This window comes from Betta splendens, chromosome 2 (assembly GCF_900634795.4).
Source record: "Betta splendens chromosome 2, fBetSpl5.4, whole genome shotgun sequence".
Taxonomy (NCBI): domain Eukaryota; kingdom Metazoa; phylum Chordata; class Actinopteri; order Anabantiformes; family Osphronemidae; genus Betta; species Betta splendens.
The window spans coordinates 8,058,664-8,079,494 of NC_040882.2; the positions used below are offsets into that span (position 1 = coordinate 8,058,664).

Sequence of the window (20,831 nt, forward strand, 5' to 3'; positions counted from 1 at the left end):
CCTTTCGGCGTAAAAGTCTCCTCCTCAAACCAGGAAACATGTGTGGTCTTGTGCGACAGCGTGTGTGCGTGCTCTACGCACCACATGTCACTTGAAAGGTTCCATCACAGGAAGCTTTTTGCATGAGGCCCCTTTAACTCCACCGGGTTTCACCTTTCTGCTTTGGAGTCACTGCATCTACAGGAACAGACTTTTAATTTGCTAAAATCGGGTTTTAAAATTTTGCATTTGATCAACAAGTTGTTTTACTGTATGCAGGGAGAGGGTTAGACCTCTATAAGCAAATTAAAGGAGGAAATTCACACCTTTTGCTCTGTGTTTGACAAAAGGAAACACATACACACACACACACATACACATTGCACGTGCACGCGCACACCACAGTAAACATCCAAACCTTATCAGCGCAACATCTGAGTCACTTTAATTAATTTATGGCCCATAAAACGAGTACTTACAAGATAGGAATTCTGCCTGTCGAGGAACACGGAGTCTCCCATGGTCCAGAACAGGTATCCACATATAGTACACCTCCAGAGAAGCGAAGCAACAAATGATATCCTGATAGAACGTGACAAGAAAAAAAAAACTCCCAAAAAGTGTCTGCGCGCGTCGCACCGGAGCGCGTAAAATAAAGACGGAATTCTGCGCGCGACACTCGTGTCCTCTCTCTTTTACATTAAAGCCGCAGCGGGAGACGCTGCGCCTGCTGAAGTGCAAGTGCAACGGCGCTGTGTGCGTTCAACACTCGGCGCCTGTGCGCCAGTCACGCGCGCGTGTCACGAAGCCGCCCGTGCCAGGGAGGACACCGTGGTGCGTAATGCGTAACGGATCCATACCGCGCGCTCCGCCGACTCCGGCGAAGACAGATGCTGAACCCAGCGAGGAGAGGCTGAGACGTAACAGTTAAGTCAGACGCTGTGTGACCGAGGACTTCCGGTAGAGATTTTCAAAATATAGCGCCGAGACGCTTCTGAATATAAAAAACAACGTTAGAAGCAATTTAAGTCCGCTTAAAAGCACAATAATGACAACACATATTTAGAATTAAATAATAAAAGTAATTAACATAATCTTGCTAATCACATTTAAAGAAGAAAAATTTATATTGGAATTGTATTTTATGCGATACTAACCTGCGCCCTCACTTACAGTACCTATTTCCATACATACACCATACATTGATTTCATCTTAGGTGGATTGTATAATAAACAACGATATACATTCGTTTAATCTGTATTTCATTCTGAAGGCCCGTTTAACTACCCGGCCGTATTCCCCGTTGCTCTGGGTGTTTGACACTGTAAATCCCCGGAGGAGACAGCGAGGGAGGGGCGGGGCACTGAAGTAGGACTAGCGCCGGAGAAGCTTTTGATTATCAACAGCAGCGCTGCTCAAGTGTTTTCATGTCAGTGACCCACAAATGGAGCTCTGTCCATGATAAGATTCGGCTGAGGAAACTCCTCTGTAGAGGTGGGGGAGGGTGCTTTATCGTGGTTCACAACTCATTGTAATAAGTCATAACCTAAATTACAGACAACTAATTAAATTCTAGTTAATTAGATTAATAAAAAATATTCTGTTTTCTTCTGTATCCCATTTTAGTGGAATAAGTTATGCAATCCCAATTGAAACTGTCCAGAAATGTGCGGTGGTCAGGCTATAAACAAACCTATTTGTCTTGGTGTTTGGAAAGTTGCTATTTTGGAGATCCAAGATTTCTTCATTAGTGACAAACATCTTAATGGTGTTGGACTAATTACCGCAGGAAATCAATCACTGCGGACAGAGTTCACCAGATGAGCCGCGAAATAAAAACAGCGATTGCAAAGATCAGTAATAATTATTATTTATGAGCATTCCCCTTTTCAAATATGCTCTCGACGGGGACCATGAAAGGCCAGTCCACTGCTGGAAGATTTGAAACAGAAGGGGGAGGTCTCGCTCGGGTTTGTGTAATACTTGATGTGGAACCGACGTTAGGCAATGTGTGTCAAAGGCTCCGAATGCGTACAACCTCATGAGAAACACAAGTATGCAAAACAAATACAGCACAAAGCATTTTTATCAGGAACACAGTGGCCAGAGTATATGAGCTGACCTCACACACACACACACACACACACACACACACACACACACACCGCTTAATGAAAAGCGCTTGCTTTCCTCCGCAGGCGTGGGCAAACTGACCGTGAACCCCGTCTCATTCACAGCGTGTGCGTTAATGAGGACACGCCAGGTTCCTCTCTGCTTATCAAATAAGCGCGGTAACCATTTAAAGAATGCTGTGGAGTCAGGAGGAACACTCTGAAAGCAGCAGATACCAGATAAACCCCTGGGGACTGATTCAGGCACACATCAGGTGCTGTGTTGTATTGCATTCTACTGTACTGCTGGGTGTATCTATTGTTTCCATCATCATTATGGGAGAAACCTGTTCTCGCAGAGCACTGATCTTTTAAAGCTGGACGCTTATCTGATCTTGTAAATAAAGTTGGTGTGAATGAAACTGGGTCAGGGTGTCCACTTGTGTTTACGCTCCTTAGATGCCTATTTTCAATATTCGCTTGCTGTGTTTAGGGCTTGTCCAGAGGCGCGAGCCCTTCCCAGCATGCATTGTGCCGCGCGTAGATGGAGACATGCTTTATCTGCAGACAAATCTGCTGTACATGTGTGTGGAATGGGGAAGGATGCAGGAACACGGCAGGAATGTGGAAATACCGCAACTGCGAGTTCTTTGTGAGTATACAAACCGAGATGTGAAAACACAAACATTTACAGCTTCCTCAGCTTTGGTCACATCTCACTTGTGCAATCAGAGGCATGCGAACCATTTCTGATGGTTCTGATTGATGATGAGAGACACGACAAATAAAAAAAGGTTGCAATTTAGCAGTGCAAACTGGAAAGCGCTGCTGTGTTATAGTATAACCATAGTATGAGCCTTTATAAAAACCTAGGAGAAAAGCACATAAGGAGGGATGTCACCTTTAAAAACACTGGGACAGCTGTGAAGATGGGAGCTGTGCTTTACGATGCTGTAGGAGGGGCCCGATGTCTCCTAAAATGGTGTTTCACTGGTCCCACTGTGGCCTTAGCTCCATCTCCCTCTGCTATACGCTGCACTAGTGGGAGAGGGAGGGACGGGCGTGCAAGAGGAGAGGAACGGCCTCGTTCGGTGAAACCGTCGCTCCTCGACTCACCTCGAACCTGTTAAACTGAGGCGAACGCAGGGCCCGGAGTGCGATCGCACGATTTCAAAGCAAGCCCTGGGTTTTCCGCTGTTGAACTTGGCAGCGCCGCCGCCGTGTTGATATATCACATCCCCACTAGTAGGTGTTGATCTAGTGAAAAAAGCAGCGTGGAGTTGGGGTCGCGAGGAACATTCCCGGCAATCTGAGCGCTACATCACGTTGTCTTCGCTGCCTGTCAGTCTGATGAGCCCACAGTTCATCACAGGAGTTGCTTCAACGCCTTCGAATGGTTTTATCGCTTTAAAGCAGCCCATGTGGTGAAGGCCGCATGCAAGCTGCCGATGTTTACATCCTTCAGCGGGAAAGTGCCCAAGCGTCCTCCCAAAGGCCGGATGCCTGAATCGTGAAATCACCCCGTCGAGTGGAAAGTATTCTGGTGAAGTGCTTTAAGACGAGCCCGTAAATGACAGCGAGAGCTCCGGAGAGGCCTTCGATCTGTTCACTGACGATGGTAGAGAAGACGCTGCAGCGCGTGCAAAAGGCCCGCTCGCAGCTTATTATGGGACGTCTCGGCTGCAACCGACGGCGACGGTTGGGCGTGTGAATCTCAACGTGGAGGCTGGACGGAGGCGCAGAGGCATGTAGATGCAGAAACGGTGGATGAGTGGTGAGCTAGCATGTTAGCGTTAACTACAACTAGTGCTGTCGGTCACCTTAAATACCTGATTAATCACAGTTATTCATCAATCTGAACTACTTAGCATGAAATATCCTGCAGGATGACTGACCTGCTGAAACCTGGACCACGTCTCTAAGCTCTCGGCCCACAGGTGTGTGTCGACCCGCACTCAGTGACCTCACATCTAAGGACGAGGTCGGTTCGCTCCTACCTTCTTTTAAGGACAGTTAATTACAGCAGCACGCGCGCACCACCTTTAAGCGTAGGCGCTTTTATCCAAGTGAACAAAACCAAACTGTCATCGTCTGAAAGGCGAGAGAAAGCGAGAGCGAGGGGAGCGGGTGGGGGAGGGAGAGGGGGAGGGCGGCGAGAGACTGGGCACACGTAAACGAATTTACAGCAGGAGCAGCACAAAGCAGCTCTGGGGGATGACATCAGGAAGGGGGAATGTGTGTGTGTGTGTGTGTGTGCGTGTGTGCGCACGCGCGCTAATGTTGTTTCACTTTTTAACTTGTCGCGCACATACAAACAAATGTTATTCAGTAATATCGGCCACTCAAAGGCCTCCACAATCAGCCCTCATGCAGAGGAAGACGTGTTATTTTAGAGGAACCGATCACTCAGCAGCCAACAAACACAGGACACACACACACACACACACACACACACACACACACACACACTGAGCCACAGCGTGGGTCTGGATTCAATCTGGACCCCTCTATCAACAGGCCAAGCCTCCTGTCCTAAATCTCCAAACTCTGGCCTGAGGGCCGATCTGCAGGGAGCGAGGCCTCTGCAGGCTCTGTGTGGAGGCGGCCTTTGCAGCGCTGCACACCCTCACCTACAGTCAGGCTGCTACACAAGCGTGACAATAGCACAGCAAGGGGGCGACTTTTATTGTTGTTGCATGTTGCACAAGCAACCTAAAAAAATGCTACGCTAAATGTTTGATTTACTGTTCAAACTGTCATTTGAACAGATTTCAGTGTGACACAAAACAACCAACATGTGCTTCCTCTGTTTTGTTTGTTGACTTGTTTTTCTGTGAAACTCTCACATCCTCTCAGTAATAAATGATACGAGTTGACGGAAGCAGTTCCAGTACATTATGAAGCCACTCAAACATTATGCCACAGTTCAGGTGTCGACGCTTGGTGCCCACAAGACGAATGGGCTCCGCTATCAGCATGTGTTTCTCAGATTTCCAGTGTGTGTGCAGGTGCTGTTCACATCATCACCAGGACCCTGTGCGCCTGCACCTTTTCACCACCCGACCCCCGATGACATCATCGCGGGGCAAGAACGACAGCCTTTCCACTCATCGGTGCGTATGTTTATCTGCGTGCGGTGTCATCAGTCTGTCTCATGTAAATATCTGCTGATCTGACCTTTGACCCTTCTGTCCGTCCATCCATCCTCCTGCCTGCTGCTCCGTCAGCTGGTCTGCCTGACCGGCAGCTTTTTCCCCTCTCGCATCCCCAAGTGCAAAGGTCATGTGCTCTGACAGCACGAACGGAACCCAGTCGATATTTACACGGGGTAAAGTTATAAAACATCCTAAGAATAGACGGGAGGAAAGACGACAAATCAAGGCCGCGAGTCGGATTGTGAAAATCTGACACGTGCGGTCGGAACGACACCAGCCGACATCACAGCCGGATTCTGCGCTCCTCTGTCGCCACGGCGCCCTCCTCCACGAGTCCTGCCACGGCCGTTGCCATGGCGCCCCGGCTCACCAGCGGCGCGTGTTCCACGCATGTGTTTGCGCTCAGCGAGATGCAGATGCACTCTCCAGCCTCGCAAAACAAGCAATTATGCGCCTCACATGTGGTGGAGCCGGCGTTGGTGTGACGCGGAGCCGGAGCCGGAGCCGGAGCCGGAGCTCCTCGTGGCCCGTTGTCCTTTCTGAAAGACTGCAGCCATTCACGCGGCTTTCGCACGGAGCCAAGCGCAGTTGGAAAAACACCGTGGGAAAAATGACGGCGCGGCTTTTTGTGCTTCGACACATGCGACGCGTTGCCTTCCCTCGTTGCCATGGCGCCACGCGGAGAGCGTCAGCATCCTTGTAAAAAAAGAACTAGAGGAGCTCAATGCGGCAACCGGCTCGATTATGAGGACGTAAATACATCAGGCTAGACAGGGCGAGGATCAACTACACGTGAAGGGGTGATATAAGTCATATGTAAGAAGAGAAATGAATTCACCCGTTCTCCTCCCTCCTTTTGCCACTGACACAGTTCTTCTGTGGGAGCGTGAGGGCAGGTTTGCGAGAGCAGCTGCTGAGGAGTTTCTCTCCAGAGACGCTGGAGTGGGAGGTTTGGACCGGCCTGGATATTAGAATCAGATGTCCAGCGAGGGACGTGACGTGAGCGTGTTGGCTCTGGGGACTTTGATCCAAACACTCGATGTACGGACGCTGGTGGTGAGCACTCCGGGACTTTCGGCCTGTTTTAGGCCCCAAAGCCACGTCTGGGCCCGCGGGTCGACCCTGCAGCCTGCGAATGTGGCGGCGTCAGCGCGGTATCAGACCTTTATCAAAGTAAGACTGAGCAGCCGCACCTCAGCTCCCGGTGTAAATATTTAGTCTGCAGATAAACAGGCCGGCCTTCTAAGAACGATCCGCTCCGCGAGCCGCGCCGGCAGCTTTCATCCCGCCGCTGATAATACGGGCTGGAGACACAACTGTTGATTCATCGCAGCGCGAGGTACAGGGCGCCGCTGAGCCCAACTGTTTGAAATGAGCCGGCGTTATCGCACATGTGTCTCTTTGCTGCTCTGAGGTAATTCCTGGGTTCGCTCTGCTGGAAACAGTCCAGCGCCGGCAACTGACTCACATCAGCATCGCTGGAGTAGAAAGGTTGTGCTCTGTGCCCCATGATAATAATAACTCTAGGATTCGTCCCCGACAGCAGCGCAGCGTTTGACTCTTTACTAACTGTCCACAGTGGTTTACCCAAAACACTGCATCTGAAAAAGAAGTCAGAGGTTGTATAACTTTGAGTTGTTTTTTACATATTCATTATGGAGCCCTTTACGTCAACACATCTCCACAAAGGAAATCCCAAAGCAGGGAAATGTTTCCATCGACTGTGTCATTTCCCCCAAACGCTGTAGTTTTAGCAAACACTACTCAAACTGACACGATTCGAGCACTGGTGGAGACTTTTCAGCTGATGAGGACTCTATTAGAGCTCTAGTGCAAAGTAAAGTGCATCAGCTGTGGTTATGATAGCAGCGGAACCAGTCTCGCTCCAACGTCCTCTCTCTCCTTCACCAAATGCACTTTTTTCCCCTTTAAAGTACCTCACTCGTCTCCTGCCTTCCCATCGTTCTCGCACGGCTCTGGAATGCTCCACTTGTAAACTGTTGGCTGCTGCAGCCATTTGTCCTAACACAACGTCTTCCAAGAGAACCTGTCCACACTCAGTTTAAACATTTACTCAGTCAGATTTGGATTTGACCACTGAAACATCTACGTTTGGAAAAGTAGCGTAAAAGTAAGATTTAGCACGCATGCACACACACACACACACACACACACACACACACAGACTCATTTCACTTTTCATTTCTTAGAAAGTGTTGTCCTGTGGTTGAACATGACTTGCAGCATGCAGCTGTGTGTCTGCGGGGTGGAGGGGTGAGATGGGAAGGCGAAAGACAGGAGGTGGGGACAAATCCATCCCATCTCCCTTTTCCCGCTCTGGAATGCTGCTGGAATCTAAGCTTGACTCCCCTGTTGGCTCCGCCCACACTCCCACTACCTCATATCACACACACACACACACACACACACACACACACACACACACACACACACACGACATAAGTGGTTGCCTGTTCTAACCTGCTTAGATGGAATGTTTCCCTCACACACTTCCTGTGTGTGTGTGTGTGTGTGTGTGTGTGTGTGTGTGTGTGTGTGTGTGTGTGTGTGTGTGTGTGTGTGTGCGTGTGTGTGTGTGTGTGTGTGTGTGTGTGTGTGTGTGTGTGTGTTAAAGTCAATCAATGCGACAGGAAAGAGGCCTGACAGTGAAGTAAGTAGTTTACAGACTGTCAATCAGGCCTCGCATGCAGGAACTGATGCCTAACTAGATAAAAAAGCAACGCCACAGCTACACTGAAGCGCACATGCTGAACTCCAGTGGAGCCTGGTGACGCGTGACCTGTCAGGTACATCTGGACAGAGTCGTCCTTGAGCTGCAGTGTAAAAACAACCCCTAAAACCACCTCCTAATTGTTTACAGCTGTGTCCTGCGGGGCATAAATAATACAGCTGTTTTCTCTTATCCCTCTGAGCGCGTGAGTCGCTGCCCATACAATCGACCCATGTAATCCTCTCTGTGTCAGGCACTCATCTGGGCGCCTTCGCAGGCGATTCACCGGAACCGCTGCCGCCGTTTCCCGCTCGCTAATACGTGTCCGTCCTGTCACGAGCCGCGGACGACGTCAACGTACAGTAAGTGATGTTCCGCAGCGCTCTCGGCTGTTTTCACTCGCATTTATGAGCCCTCGTGTCTCATGTCTCCGCTGCCGAGAACTTGCGCCGACTGCGTCAGCGCCGTCGGACGTATAAACTACCTCCTAATGCTGACGCTCGCGGAGGACGTCTCTTTGTTCTCACTCCTACAGCCGGGGTCGGCGCCGTGTTTACATCACCCGCTTGTTGCCGTGGCGACAGACAGAACCTGGCAGCCGGAGAGCGCGAGGAGCGAGGAGAGTCTGTGGAGGTAGAGTTAGAAAAAAACCCTGGAGAAACGACACGCAGCGCCTGGATGGAGGCTGGGCCTTTTCATTACGCTCCACACAGTCTAATAACATGATAATTAAAAAATGTTGCCTTTTATTATTACAGCTGTTTGCAGTTTAAAAGAAACGGCCTCCAGAAGACACATGGAAGGAGTTTGATGAGTACAGAAATTATGCATTTCAACTAGAAATGAAATATCAGTGAATTGTAAAGTGGAAAATTAATTGATTTGCATGTTTAATATAGCAACGATGCTGTATTTGGTGTAAACATGACCTCTTTATACAGCAGCTCGTCATGCTGACCCCCCCACACACTCACACATTGTACGACTGCGGTAAGTCGGAGCTTGTTAAATCTCCATTAACACATAGCCTCCCTGCTAGCCCAGGCTAATCCAACCCAGGTGTGTGTGTGTGTGTGTGTGTGTGTGTGTGTGTGTGTGTGTGTGTGTGTCGTCTCCCCCCTGATCCCTCGCTCTCTCCACGTCCACACTGTCTCTCACTCTCTCTGTATCTCCCCTCGCCCCACGCTTTGACAGAGGTCTTCTTTTCCCACGCGCTCCCCTCAAACCAAGCCGAGCCGTCGCAGTAAAACCTCCTCCAATTACACCAAATTAAGGCAAATTGCAGCTCTCGGCGGGAAACCAGACTGACACAAGTCAATGCTAGTCTCGTTAAGCGCAGTCATCGCTGCCGTCACCTCCAGTTTGGAGCAGGCAGCCGTGGATTTCTCCCCTTCCAATCGATTCGTCTCCCTCGGCGCGGCGGCTTTCATCGATTCTTTAAAAGCACATAATGAGCCACATCCTTCCATGAGCTTTTACTTTACGAATCTGTACACTTCACACACATCCACCGTTGCTGCGAATGCCACAAACGCATCGCGCTTTTAGCGCACTGAAAGCTGCTATTAACAAACTAACACTGGTGCCGCTTAAAACCTGAGTCCAACGAATAAATCTGGCGCGCGCTCGTGGCAGAGTGCAGCGATGCGTGTTCTGGGAAGGTACTCAGCGGGAGAGAATATGATCTCTGCTTGGAAGTGACGCTGTTCCCTACCAAAGCAGTGCAAACACGCAGTATTATGCTTGTGACTATGTGTGTGCAGATATGTGGGTGTTGGTGACAGTACAAACAACTCCACTCCACTGGAGAGCCCTCCGGAGAATACAATAACACTGCAGCTCTGCATTCACCAGGAGAGACCCCTCAGACTGAATAAGTGCTGCATCCGCAGCCCACAGAGGCGGCTACACAGCAGGACGTCAGCTGACGTTAGATGAACTGGAATCCAATAGCTGTCGCTGCCTCGCTGTCCGGTGGATTTCAGGCAGCTTTCTTTGGCCCCGGCGATGAGAAACAAGGCCTGACTGCAGCTGCTATCGGCCGTTGTAATGTTTTTCTAAGATACGACTGACACAAAGAGGCTGAGGAGACAGATGTGCGCAGCTGTGACTGGCCACGACGCAGCCCACCCACATTTTTGCCGTGATTCATCACCCGTGTTTGTCAGCGGGCTTCCTGGGGGATTCATTAGAACACGTCTGGCTCCACCTGGTGGCGACACCGCTTCATTTACTGGTAACTGATATTCAGACAAACCCATTTTAACCCGCATATGTGCTTGTATTAAAGCTCGGATGTGAGTGCGTAAAGCTTCGGGCTAACATTCACTGAACATTAAGACCATCCAGTGGTTTTATGGTTGAGGTACAACCGTTGAATCATCACGTGCACTCTTCACTGATACTTCGCTGCTAATTTTAATGTAATTACTAATCGTCTTTGTTACTATTTTGCCTTTTTTTAAATTTGAAATTGGGAGACATTTAGTTTATGAAGTGGCCACTAGATGGGAGTGGAGCATCCTCATACACGCATTCAGGCATTGCTGTAATCTCATGTCACTCACTCCATGTCTAACAATCAAACAGGCCAATGTTTCAGAATTAACTCAATAATTACTGAAAGTTTCCTCGCAGTCGCCAAAGACTACAAAACGTCCAGGCACCGACTTTGTTTTGCTCCTCAGCCCTCAGCCCCGCTTCTCCCTGAACTCGAGGGTGTCGACCCCTCTCTCCGCTGAGCTATTTTTCTATTTATATTCACGGGGGCTCCGGCTGCTTCCGCACTGTCTGACAGGGTTGGGAGGGGTGCTCCGCTTTGAGTCAGTGGCCTGAAATCATGATGTAGATGTGACCTTGCATGAGAAGGATCCACTTAATTAGAGGCTTGTGAGACAGAGTCGGATCTTTCGGAGTTTTAGGTGTGTAATTTGTCTGATTTTGTAGTAGACATATGGTCAAATGATGTTGGATGAGGACAGACCAGCTGTGTCAGCTCCTCCAGTGTCTGCTTTAACATGACTTCACCTCTAATCCTTACGCCCCGCCGACCTCCTGACCCTTGCTGCCAACTGACTCCTCAGCCTGTCACTTTAATTAAGCTGCAGCAGCATGGATGCGTCTCCTCTGCATGTTCGGGCTGAACCGAAACCGAGAAATAAATGTTTACGTTGCCCTTTAGTGCACAGCCGAGTTCGGAGCGGCACCACGGCGGTTTCCAGGTGAATTCCAGCTAAGGCCCAAGTTTATCAGCAGTAATCTGATCGCCTGAGATGAGCGAGGAGACAGTGGAGGCGAAAGCATGCTGGGAAGTGTCTGACGAGTCTTCTCGCGTACACAAACTCATTTTCAGAGCTGCACTGCAAAATTGTCAGTGAGAATCAATTTTAGCCATTACTCATAAATGGATTTTGACCGATGGGAGTGCTAGATAAAAAAGGTCAAAGGTCGTCAGAAAGATTCACACTAACTCACGTCAAACCAGACGTCTGCGTTTTGGGAAAGTTCAGCTCGCGAGGGAAAATAAACAGTTAAAGTCTGTAAAATCTTTGAAAGGTGACACTCATGGAGCCTCCTGCAGTTCCTCAGGCAGGTCACTTCAAAGACGCCTTCACGGCGGAGAACAAATGGCTGCATGCTTCCAGTGCGCTCGTTGGAAGGGCAGAGCCGGACCTGTCCCACAGGCTGTTATCTCAGCGAGGTTTCTCGCTTCCTCAAAAAACAAAATCGCGCTGCTGTGATCTCATGTGTTTGCTTCAGTTGCTGCGTTTAGCCTGAGATGGAGATCAGAAGGAAAGGAGGTCCGGCCGTCCCGATGGGGAGCAGAATAAAGAAAGAATATTTATTAAAAAAAGTGGACAGGAGTGAGCTTCTGCAAAGAAACACATAATCAGGGAGAGTAAAGAGATGGGTGAGGAGGGGGTGGGCCCTCAGTAGCCAGCTCTCCTTCAGTAGGAGCCCCGGGGCCTCGGCATGAAGCTCTGACCTGGAATTCCAAATAAATAATTCCCTAAACCTCCACACTGAAGGAAGCTGGACAGAAACACACAAACACACGTGCACATAAACAGAGAGGATTCACCAGGCGAAATGCGCAACTTCTCCAAAGTCCCAGGTGATTTAAATTACTGTAAAGTCCCTGCACACACACACACACACACACACACACACACACACACACACACACACACACACGAGCACAAAAGCCCACACACTGGTATTAATTCTCCACAGCTTAAAGTAGCCTCAATCCCGCATGTGCGAGCAGGAACGCTCGGCTAATCCCTGTTAAATGCGGCATGAAACAGTTTTACTCCGTGATAAATAGCTCCGCACAGGGAGCCGCGACACGGAGGTCAAGCGCGCCGCAGCGCACACAGGCAATTCATACGTCTGCAGAGGAGCGCGCGGGCCGAGGCGGGAGTCCGTCCCGTCTCACCAGAACCGAGCAGCGGATGAGCGTCACCGCACTGCGGCAGCGTGTCCTCGCATCAACTCACATCCACCCAGAAACCGACAGAGCGTGACGGAATCACAAGCAAAATTGGATTTTACTCCTTTGGGGTCCTTTTGTTATGGGGCTCCTCGACTGGACAGGATATGAGCACGCAGCCTCAGTCATCATGTGCACAAACTTAACCTACATCCACAGCCCTGAGCAGGAGACGCGACGGGCCGTCGCTTCAGCTAATGCTATTTCGACCAAACATCAGAGGAAACAACAACCCCGCTTTAACTCTGGCTTCACTAAATGTTCCCTTCTAACGTCTCTTCCAGTTCCCGTCTCCTCCTTCCAGGATCACACAAAGACCAGAGTGTTTTGAGATATTGTGAAACGCTTTCACCCACTGTGAATATCATATCGCCAGAGTTCACGCTGATTGAGAAAAATACACAGAGGGAAAGTCGTACGTTTAACACACCCTGGCAGATGTGGGAGGATCTCGGCCCTGATTTCCCTCTGGTCTATGACAGACCCCATTAGGAAGAACGATCGCGGACGCGGGGGTCAGCGCGACGCTCACATTTGTTTTATCCGTTCTCGTTTCAAGACTCGCACGATTAGATCATCCCGAGCGTGGATTCACACGCGAGGAACGCAACCAAAGAGCGGCGCTGGCGTCTCGCCGGCCGCCGACGCTTAATCGCCAACAGACAGGACAGAATCTGGCTGCGGAAATTAATGTTTATTTTCCAGCTGTCTCTGTTTCAAGCCGCTCGCCTTTTCCCCCCGTTGTTGAGAAAACATCCCAAAGGAGACGCGAGCTGAAAGGCCCCGTTTTCATATGGTTCTCCTCAACGCAGCACCGAGCAAACTTGTCACAAAATTGCCCCGGGAGGTATCGGGTTTCCTAACACAGATATTATACAGGATTTCGGGGTTTCTCTCCACACTAGTTACATCTGACGGGAATTGTTAAGCGCTGATGTCACATCCTGTCGCCTTTTCAAGCTGCGTTTTCCAAACACTGCGGAGTCCAGAGCCCAGAGAGGAGGGCCCACGTGCTGCCATGCTGATTACTGAGGTTCACTCGCTCACCGTTCCTCATGTTTCATGTGAACATCAGCATCTGATCCCCTCTGAGGTAATGAGCTTAGCCTGAGCTAGCCAGTGGGTGTAAATGAAGGTAGCCTGCGACAACATGCAGCGTAAAACCCCAGTTTTACCCCAGAACAAGCACTTTGGTCCGTTACCGATCATGTGACGGTAACTTATGGACGCTGCAGACAAAGTTCTGATTGCTACAACGCGCTTTCAGTCGCTGAACAAAGCGTAGCGGAGCTGGAGCCGCGAGTTGGCTGCAATCACAGCGAGTGGAGCAACATAAACACGACAATTACACAGCAATCGGCTCATGTTTGGAGCAAATACAAAAGCAGACCTCCCCAGTGCGACGTTGCAAATGAACGTGCGTCACGGGGAGCAGGTCACGCTACGATGCTATCAGCGCGTCGCTAATCAAAACCCTCACACTGCTGATGCATTCATGCAGAGAGGCCGTCTAGGGGGATCAGACCACGTTGACTGCAGTAATATTGTGTGATTATTGTACACAAGGAAATACTAAACCAAATATAGTAACAAGGAGAATAATCCTGCAAGACTAAGTGCTAAGATGCTGCTGTGTCAGCAGAAACGCCGGGTGTCTGAGATCCTCCTAAAACGCAGGAGGCGTTCGGGGTCGTCGGGTCAGTCCACGTGGCCCACGCAGAACTCAGAACCGCTAAGAACCGGGACCGGTGAGAGGCTGATTCAAGGCGGCCTTCGTTCGGGGGGAAGTGACATCAGACGTTAACGCAGCTTTGAGCAGTATCAACGAAACCGCAGCTGTGAGCCAAGAAGCCCAGCCTGCGTTTCATCATGTCCCACTGTTTTGACGGAGGCTCCCGTAACGGCCCGATGACATCCTGCGTTTGCCTCATTGATCTGCATCGCGCTCCGCTGGCGCTGCAGTCTCGCCACACCGGCGCTGTTTTACTAAACATCGCAACGAAAAAATGTAACCGGAGATGTGTGAGATTTTGCCCCAGTTTAGCGTGTGGAACTGGGTTGTATTTTTGGTGCGAGCTTTCCACACACGGCCTCGTTCCTAACGCAGCCTCTTCGGTGTGAGGGAGGAAATAAGGGAGGGAAGGCAAAGCGGAGAGGAGGCAGGTTCACCAGTTCAAGTCTTTCTGTTCGCTGGAGCACGTCCGAGAGAAGATATGTGGAAACAGGGAATTTGGCACGTCCAGCTTTTTTAGATCGGGAGATTCTTTCTTAAACATTTTATATGGCGCATGTCTCAGTATGACTTAAGGCTAGGAATGAATCTATGGACGTATGAATCAACACCTAACCATTAATCAGCACAAAATGTTTTTTATGATGTTTAATACATCAAAACTGAAATTGGCAAAACTAACGAGTGAGATGCATTCAAGTATGAAATGGAGACATTTAATGAAGGACTAAACCAAGATATGAACTGATTATGACACTAATCAGTGGTGGCAGCTTAAGAGAGGGCATTTCAAAATAAAGGTTAGTGCAGCTTACAGCAAACAGTGAACAAACAAAAGACAAACAAAGAGAAAATGTAACACCACGGTTTACTCTGTTTTCTAATCAGTTCATCGTGACACTATTGGACATTTGTACTAGTTGTGATAAAGTTACCCCTCCAGTATTTCCTGATAATCTGCTTCGACCAGAGCGGAAATAACGGTCAGGTCACAACCGCCTTGACCTTTCATCACCTAACGCTCATCAGTTCATCATCGAGACCATCACATTAAACCTCAACAGGTCTGACGCCTCAAACATCCTCCTGAAAACATCTCACAGCTCAGGCGCTTCCGCCGCCGCGCGCTCACGTGCTGACAGCAAACGGCGCAATCGCCTTCGACCTGTCGACGTTCCTGATCGGGAATCTCTGGATTTAGTCCAAAGGTAACACATTTCACTCTCTCTCTCTCTCAAACCCTCCTGTTTTGATTAGCAGCACCGGCTTCACCATGTCCGTCCAGTGCACATACCAGCTGTAACTGTTGTTATAAACACTTCAACGTGGATCACTTTTTGTGTCAAAACCCCAAAAAAAAAAACTCTCTCCTGGCAGAACTCCACGATCCGAGTAAACGCTGCAGCTTCCATGGTTCACGGCGTAAGTAATGCCAAACATATGGAGCAGTTTAAACGCTTCAGAAAACACAGAGGCCCAACAGGAATGCTTAATTTCTGATAAATTAAACATTATTCAAGCAGGTTTGGACGTGTTTGTAAAGAGCGGCCAGGACTGCGACATAAATGTTCCCAATTAGATATTTCACATACCATGTGGGGGATTCTGTTCGAATATATCAAAGCAATGTCGCAGAGAATCTGCCCAGTAGCCAGCGAGCAGCCAATGTTCCCTTTAAAGGAGAGCCCTTCTCTTTCTCCAGTCAACTGAGCCATCTACCACGTTACTGTCAGAGCGAGGTGGGCACTCCTGCCGTTCTGCCGGGGTCCACGTGGAGGTGAAGCCTTCCGCCGCGGACGCCGCTCGGCTAAAAATAAAGCGCACGTCTGGTGACCATGAGAAAGCGAACAGCTAAAGGTTTATTCGTCTGCCCCCCCCCTCGCCGCTCCGCGCCCCGGCGTGCTCCAGCATAAATCAAGGCGGGGGCATTGGGGGAATTTGAAGAATGATATGAGTTCAATGTAAGTTGGCCTAAAGGCACCGAGCTGCAGAATGATCTTAAAATAATCTGCGAACATTTCAAACTGCTTGAGTTGCACAATAAATGAAAAGGTTGCACATGCAGTCATCATCAGACTAAAGCTTTGGATCAACAGTTAACCCCCGTATTTTAAGTTCTGACCTCAGGCAACTGGTACTGCTCTGTGCTATCGGCTCATTAGCAAGAGTTCGGGTCCTTTCTGTGGTCTCTTTTCTAAAACGTTACAATAGGTGGGTCTAAAAATAGACAGCGTCCATAAACAAGGAGGATTAAATTAGCTGAGGGCTGCTTCCTCCCTGGGTGCGTGCGTCGCATCTGTGCAGTGTGTAGGTTTCCACGTCACGGGATGGATCACTGGGCCGAGCCGTCATCTGGGCCAACACTCAGGGGGACCGGTCGCTCCTCTTTGCAGCCTCCACTCCAGCAACCTGACTGTGGAGACGCAAACCTGCCCCGGTCAACAAAACCCGGGGAAAAAAGCATGCGTCTCTGCTGTTTCTCCGTCTCTGCTCACGTTTCTCTCCTTAAAAAGGCAAAGCGCACGAGCGGCGTGCACGGGTTGCCCTGCTCACACATGTGCACATGTGACTCATTTAAAGTGGAGCTCGCAGCTGAATCTGTCATTTACAGGATATTTAATTAGCCTATATAACGTTTGGTTAAACCTCTGAGATTAGTGGCGCATTCAACCTTTTATGTTTCACTTTAAAATCTGCTCAGCGAGCCAACGTTTGCCACCGTGGATTTCACCACAGCCTCACATATGGGATTTCACAGGTCTGTTTTTTTTTTGCTAGTTGACATACTGTGTTAACACCTGACACCTAAACAGACACAGATGTAACAGGAGGGAGGCACAAATATGTGTAATGAATTGTTTTGATATATGCAGGTAATGTTTGTTTGTTTGTTTGTTTGTCTTTGTTTTTTTGTTGTTTTGTTGTCAGCCACAAAATAGTTCCACAGTTACCTGATAAATGCTGCATTTAGAGATTTTAAAAAGCAGTTGCATTAGGGGAAATGCATTTGTTTGTGAGTTTGACCCACATCAGGAAGTATTTTAGTAATTATTTAGCATAATCTTTATTATACAAGTATATACAGTATGTGAGTTGGGTGTTTACGTTGGTCACTGAGATGTGCCTCTATTATTTCATTCTCAAAATAGTCTTTGTTTGTGCTTAATTTCTGGATTTTCCTTCTCACCCAACAGCGTGTGAAAAAGTCCCTGTAGAGCAGCAACACGTCCTGGCTCAGTATTTTACAAACACTCCGAGGTGCAATAACTTTATGGTCCAGATTGTACTAATGATGGCCTGATGTTATCCTCAGAGGGCCATAGCTAGAGGGGAAAATAACATGGAAAATGTCAGAAAGGAAGGAAAAGAGAGTGTGGATGTGTGTGTGTGTGTGTGTATGTGTGTGTGTGTGTGTGTGTGTGTGTGTGTGTGTGTGTGTTTGTGTGTGTGTGTGTGTGTGTGTGTGTGTGTGTGTGTGTGTGTGTGTTTGTGTGTGTGTGTGTGTGTGTGAGAGAGAGAGAGAAGGAAAGACAGGCACACTGCGAGAAAGTGAGAGAAGCTGGAGCTGTTCTTTGTAATAGGAAATGATGGGAGGGTTGTTTGGGGGCAGCATGGTTTTAACCTTGTGACCGCTCCCACTCGTGAGAACCGATTCCCAAGCCGTGTGTCCTGAAAACCCGTCCCTCCAGCATACATGCACGCTGCTGCAACACCACGCATGCAAGCAAATCACGGCCACTAAAGACGAGGAGAACGGGCCACAATAGGCAGGAAAATTATCATACCTTTCCACCAGTGCCTGTGGACTTGTGCCAACTATGCAGCCTATAAAGCACCCCCCATTAAAAATAAAGGGCCCCATGTATGTTGTGGTAAAGATTTCAAACACTACCTTGTCCTCATTGGCGTTTAATTAGCAGCCTATATGAAGACAAAAGCTCAACCAGCCAAGCAGGTGAAGGAAAAAAAGAGCTGCATGGGCAAAACTATCTGTGCACTTCATTGCACCTTTTGTTGGGATTATTTAATCCTTGAAAGCACCATAAGACGTTCTTTAGCTTTCCCAGAAGCGCTCTTGTGTGTGGTGCCACTCTCACACACCCTGGAAACACAGGAGTGATCACGCAGGAGGAAAAAAATCCAGGTGGGACAAGTGAAGAAGTGCTACTGGTTCCCTTCCCCCATGTCAATTACCTATGTGCCCTTGAGCAAAACCAAGATAACTGCTGCAGATGCGCATTGGCTTCGTACTGGACGACTACCAGGTGCAGATGTCAGACTCGGGTCAACTCTCCCTCTTCAATCTCCATAAATCTTCCAGTTAGGCTCCAACACTTCCACACCTGAAGACATGTCGCTACGTCCGCACACAGATGCGCAGACGGGAATTAATTATGCGCCATTAGTGGCGGACTGGCTGACATGCAAAGTGATGCTTAGCTTTCGCTCGGGGCAGAAATAACCACAGCGTTGCATGTTTTCCCAGTTCTGGGAGCTGTCATGTGGCCTCTCCGGAGTCGGAGATCATCTAAATCCTGTGATAAACTTTTAACGCATGATCAAGCTGCAGTGCAAACACGTCAGGTGCAGCGGAATCAAAGTTTGGAAGTTACCTCTGATTTCCACACGACGTACGAGTGAGCGCTGGACGGCTGCGCTTTCCTCTGGAGCCACCGCCGCGGGGAGAACAGGGCGCCGGTGCCGCCGGACGGCACGGCGCCGGTGCCCCTCACCAGAAGCGGCAGGTCCCCGGCGGTATTCCTTTTGGCACGCTTCACGGTGTCATAGTCAAAGTGGAAGTTGGAGGACGGAGACACGTCTAACGGTATGGAGGGAGAGGAGAGGGACGGAGTGATGGGCTCCTTCGGGCTCGGAATCTTCGTGCGTAACGTCGGACGCGCCGCCGAGCGCTCCGGGGACGCACCTGCGTCCGCGGCTGCAGAAAACGGCGCCCCGCTCGCATCGTCGGTTCCGCCGCCGCAGTGTCGTATGATGGCGGGGTCCAGGCTGCGGGTTTGACGCAGCCTCCGCTTGGTTATGGCCTTGGAGGCAGGGGACGAGCAGGAGAAGACGCTGTTGAGAAGTCCTTGCGCCGCAGACATGTCTCCTCAGTCTGAGCTCACATCAGCGTTCGTAGAACTTTTTGCCCTCTGACGCTCCGACTGGTCTAGAAAACCGCACTTCGGTGTTGCCCCATCAAAAAGAAGAGCGGCAAGTACCGGCCAGCGATGCGGCATGTGCCTCATTTGGCGCTCGACGCTGCGCAAAAGACACGAAACGACCAAGTGAAGCCGGTGTTTTCCCCTGCGCGCTGGTCATCGCCACAGTGGAGCGGAGGGAGAAGACGGTGTGGGAGCGAGTGGGAGGGGATTCGTGTAGAAACAATGAGTGTAATCCCCTTATTCACACCGCCTTTACTCTACAAACTTTCTGTCTCATTTTGCCGCAATTAAAGATGAGACAGACGATGCCCCTCTATAATTAATAAGCTCATTTTCATAGGAGTAATTAAAGTAGGCAGCTGCGGTAATTAGACAGGCAGAAGGTCACGCGCACAGACATGATTTAGCCAGGGATGAAAATAGGCCTATTAATCCTTGTCTGCCATTAATCCACTTGGCTATAATAGGTCCATCACTGAAGCCTGTAGTGCTATTATTAGCTAAACAATAAATGAGTCATAGGATTAATAACGTTTCTCTACACACCTGTGCTGACTGAACCAGGCATTCATTTTCACTTGCTAGAATTTCACCGCGTTTATGGCTTTAAAGCGAACGAGGAAGCGGCGCACGGGGGAGGGAGACGGAGTATGTGTGGCTCACCGCGTGAAAGCATGGGAAAAATGAAAAGAGACAGCGGGAGCCCGGAGAGGAGGGTGCCGGCCGGCTGATAAAGGAGCTTATGAAGCTGTGCCGCATGACACACTCGCACACACACACAACACGACACAGCATGACATGACACTGATAACAGCCGAGATAGGACTGACCCTTCTAAAAACAGTCTGCTGGGAAAAGGGGATGACGGGGAGGGGATGAAAACACAGGGGCTGCAGTAAAAAGTGACTCTAGCAGTGTCATTGACTTTCATTGTGCTGCCTTCAAGCTCTCCATCTTGTGTGGTTGATGCACGTACCAGGTTACTCATATGACAACATTTATTGAGAAAAAGTGACCATTTGCCATGACTGTCAAAACACATCAAAAGGAAGGAGACTTAGTTCACAGAGCTACACTTTAGCAAAGCACGTTTGGTGTTTAATACCATATTCCATATTTGGAATACAAAGGTAGAGCAGCACTGCCTGAAACCATTTCAAGCAAAATGAGTCTGGATTCTGCTACAGCTGCAGAGGCATGGTTTCCTGCACCGGGGATCAGTGTAAATTTCATTGTCTGATCCCGTTAAACAGATATGAATAGAAATGTCAGGAGGTCAGGAACAAAAGAAATCAAAAAATGGATGAAATGAATAACTGTCTGCAAACCTCACCTACGCACAGACTGTTCCCCTAGAGCAGACTGTTATCGGTCCAAAGATCTGACATATTAGAGATTATTGAGGAATAATGAAGTCTCTTTTACTCTATTTTACCTAAAGGGAAAGGTGCTTTTACAAAACTATGAA

The 20,831-nt window shown here is 49.2% G+C and overlaps 1 protein-coding gene across 3 annotated transcripts in view; it reads right to left on the reverse strand.

Annotated features, from left to right (window-relative positions):
* The window catches only part of LOC114843030 (rho GTPase-activating protein 6-like), a 40,238-nt gene extending 20,713 nt beyond the window's left edge, over window positions 1–19,525 (reverse strand). The window contains exon 1 of one of the 3 annotated variants that reach the window (XM_029129230.3): window positions 18,815–19,525. In XM_029129230.3, coding sequence (XP_028985063.1) covers window positions 18,815–19,303 — 489 coding nt within the window. In that variant the 5' untranslated portion in view covers window positions 19,304–19,525. Of the gene's footprint in view, window positions 1–458; window positions 911–18,814 lie in introns of those variants that run through there. The other 2 variants (XM_055504453.1, XM_055504456.1) reach the window with 2 other exon arrangements.
* Between the last annotated feature and the right edge of the window lie 1,306 nt (window positions 19,526–20,831).